Source organism: Apteryx rowi, unplaced genomic scaffold (assembly GCF_003343035.1).
Source record: "Apteryx rowi isolate R43461 unplaced genomic scaffold, aptRow1 scaffold_2739, whole genome shotgun sequence".
NCBI classification, from domain to species: domain Eukaryota; kingdom Metazoa; phylum Chordata; class Aves; order Apterygiformes; family Apterygidae; genus Apteryx; species Apteryx rowi.
In genome coordinates, this window is record NW_020449129.1 from 1 (window position 1) to 3,453 (window position 3,453).

The 3,453-nt window shown below is 42.5% G+C and overlaps 1 protein-coding gene across 1 annotated transcript; it reads left to right on the plus strand.

Annotated features, from left to right (window-relative positions):
- Positions 1 to 959: 959 nt before the first annotated feature.
- On the plus strand, positions 960 to 2,791 carry LOC112967396 (translation initiation factor IF-2-like; the record flags this gene model as incomplete). The annotated part of the gene is made up of 3 exons (XM_026068512.1): positions 960 to 995; positions 1,824 to 2,016; positions 2,612 to 2,791. Coding segments are annotated over exons 2-3 (369 nt in total), but the record flags the coding sequence as incomplete, so codon positions are not given.
- Positions 2,792 to 3,453: the final 662 nt, after the last annotated feature.

Sequence of the window (3,453 nt, forward strand, 5' to 3'; positions counted from 1 at the left end):
AGTGTACTGATGCCTGAGCCTCGACCGGCCTGTGATGAAAAAGTCTGCTGCAGACAGCAAGGAGTATCCTCCTTGACTTGACACCTGGATTTAGGTTCCATGTAGCTGCTCCATTTTGAGCCCATTTTCCTTTGTTTGGAAGAAGGAATAACCTGTGTCAGTGAATATGACAGTATCTTTTTAACTTTTTTTCCCTTTATGATCAGCGATGGTTAGGAGACGTACTTACCACAGCTGCCGTTTCCCCTCAATGAGTGCTTGAACAGGGAGGCTAAAGTGAAGGGCCTCTGAATCACTGGTGTGTGAGAGAATAAGAGGAGAATATTTCCAATGATACCCTGCTCAATTTTCCTTTTCCCGTACATCTTGTGGTTGTAATTATACAAACTTTACTCCATTTGCCTTCAACCTTTTATCTATGATAAAAAGCAATATGTACTTATACCTACCTTGCTGGCTGATTACAAAATGCTTCTGGCTTATATTTTTATGGTTCTACAGAAGCTAGTTTTTTGTGTCCTTCGGCATCTGTGGCATCCAGATGACACACAGGATGGGGGAAGTAAAGGCAGAGGCAGTGGGGAGAGAGAGGAAAGAATGTAAATTACGCATATTGTGCCTCAGGCTGCAACCAGATGGCTGCAAGTGCATATTAATTTTATTCTTGCAGTAGTTTGTGGCAATTTGGTCATGAGAACTCTTGTCCAGGTTTGTCTTCTGCACCTCCTCGTCCACTGGTACAACCAAAGAACTGTAATTATAATAGACAAGGCCTGAGGTCTCTGCTAGATTTTTATTTTCATTTGGGATTTCCAAAATCTCATCCTGTATAAAAATAAAAGGATCTTTAAACAGGAGCATATCGCTAAACAGAAAATAATTAAAGCTGAAGAGAAACAAAAGGAAGAGGAAGATGATGATCGGATTAGGGCTCACATTAAAGGAAAAGAAATGATGGCAGATCTAAGAAAAGAAAAAGATGAAGAGACTAGCAGGTGAGTCCAGTGCTTGAGTTTTAAATTTAAGATTCAAATGTAATAATTTAATTCTGTGACAAATATGTTACTCAGAATTCTTACGTCAGCAAAATCAAAACAGTGTGATATAACTGAGTCTTTCTGTAATTAAATCTTTGGAAAAAAGGTAAAGTTTGGAAGAAATGCCTATAAGAAACTTTTTCTCAGCTTCAGTAGTACTTGGTGCTTTGCAGGGAGGCAATCTGTCTACTCTTCAGGCTGCCTGGATCTGCAGAAATGCAAATTTCTTTGTGTGTGTGTGTGTGTGTGTGTGTGTGGCCTATGATTCCATGAGACAGAGCAAGAAAAAGAACATACCTGACTTCTTAACTAGGCACCTATATTAATTTCCCTACTTTAGTAAGGAAATGTGATTGACTTATTTAACAGTATGGTATTATTAACAGTGAGTACGGTGTTGCTGAGCCAGTCCAGCAGCTCCCTTCTCTTCCTATTTCTGGCCAAGTATTCTGAACATTTTCTTCCTGATGGCAAGATCCTAAGTGGACTCCTCCCTGAGCGATCCAGCTCATTATTGCAACAAAAAGCTAGCTGGACAAAGACAGGGAGCACTTGTTTGCCCTGTTAGCAACCAAATCAGATAACCTCTACCCCCTTCCCCTATCCCCCAAAAAACAAACCAAACCAAACTGTTCCCCAGCCAGAGGAACACAGGGAGGTCAAGGGTGGGTAGGTGGGCCTATGTGGCAAGAGAAAAGTGGAAGCAGGACTGTTGGGTTTGGTAGCAGCCATGCCATAAGTAGGTGGATATCCTGGTATGTTATAATAGCTCGTGTTCTCCTGTAGATTAATGCAGGAACATCAGGACAAAGCTATTAAACAATTAACTGCACAGATGAAGGAGGCATTTAAGATGGAAGACGATCGTATTGCTAAAGGAGCTGCAGATATAGAAGAAGAATACCAAAAGAAAAACAAAGAAAAAGAAGCAAAAACTAGGGCTAACATTGAATCTATTTCTGAACATAGAGCCTCTGTGGTAAGAAACCTAGCCTGTTCTTATTCCTCTTTCTGTTGTATATTCGTTCTTCTGAATATCTTTGAGAAACACTATGGTTTTTTAGCATATTAGTCTTTAGTGAGGCATTCATGCAAGTTCTCACTTAACAGTCACCTCTCTCATTTATCATATATAGTTTTAGGATAACTGCTTCAGCAATGTGCAAGTGGTATATGTGATAATTCTCCAGAGGTTAGAGGTGGAAGGCTCTATAACTTGGTAATTTCCGTGAACATTTTCTACTTGGCACTGCCTATTCCAAACAAGGAACCTGGCCCAGATCACAGGTGGTGATCTGGTGTCATCCATCAGCACGCTTCATCAGGTCATCTGCCATCTTTCCTGGGGTCCTCTGTCTCTCTCCCCCCACATGTTGTGTGCATATCTACCAGCTCTGCTGAAAACCCTGGGCTTGGACACTGGCCAGCCACAGTGACCATGCTCATCACAGCTCTGAAACAGGGGTGTACCACTATTGCTTTTGTCTCCTGTCTATAGAATGGCTGGTGGAAAAACGTGACTCCCAAAACTAACTGGTTAACTACTTGGTTAACTTTTTCTGTGTGAAATATAGATGAAGATGAAAGTGGAAAGGGAGAAAGAGGAAAAAGCAGAAGCTGAGAAAGATTATAATCAATGGATGGCAGCAGATCGCATCTACCTGGAAATGGAAGAAGCCAAGAAACAAAGACGTCGTGATGAAAATATGGAAGTCCAGAAAATTCAGGTCCAGCAAATGGTAAATAGAAGTGCTGTACTCTGTCAGCCCCTTTAGAAAGAAGTATGCATCTAAACCAACAGAACTAGATCCTGGCAGAGAGGGGGGGGGAGCTTTTTGCTGTTGTATTTTTGCTTGTTTGTTTGTTTGACCTGTATGCAGCCCAGATGCTGGTGTTGGGGACCAACCTCCTCTCAGAGCAGGGGAACAGCATTCTCTTTGAGACTGTCTCTGACCGTGCTGGTCGAGGAGGATTACCTGAAAGGGCCGACAGGAGAGAGATCAGTACTTTCCAAACATGACTGCAAGAGACCCCACTCCGGGATTCACATCCCCTTTCTGCGCTTGAGCTTCCGATGTGCTCATGACCCCACTACTAAAATCCTTCTGGGGCTGGACTAGGTGATCTCCGGAGGTCCCTTCCCACCTCAACCATTCTGTGATTCTGTGATCCCTGTTGGGCAGCCACTAACACAAAGCCTTTCCTCTTGAGAAGTGTTGTGCAGGTCCAGGCTGGTTTGCAATGATAAACCACACCCTGTCCTCAGTTACTGTGAATTACTGCTGCCATCTTGTATCTTCTGGGCCGGTCACCAAAGAGCAGCAGCTAATGTTGAGGCTCACTAAAGTATTCAATTAATTTTGAAAAGAAGAAAGATTTTTGACAAGTATAAACTGATTCTCATCACCTCAGCTCT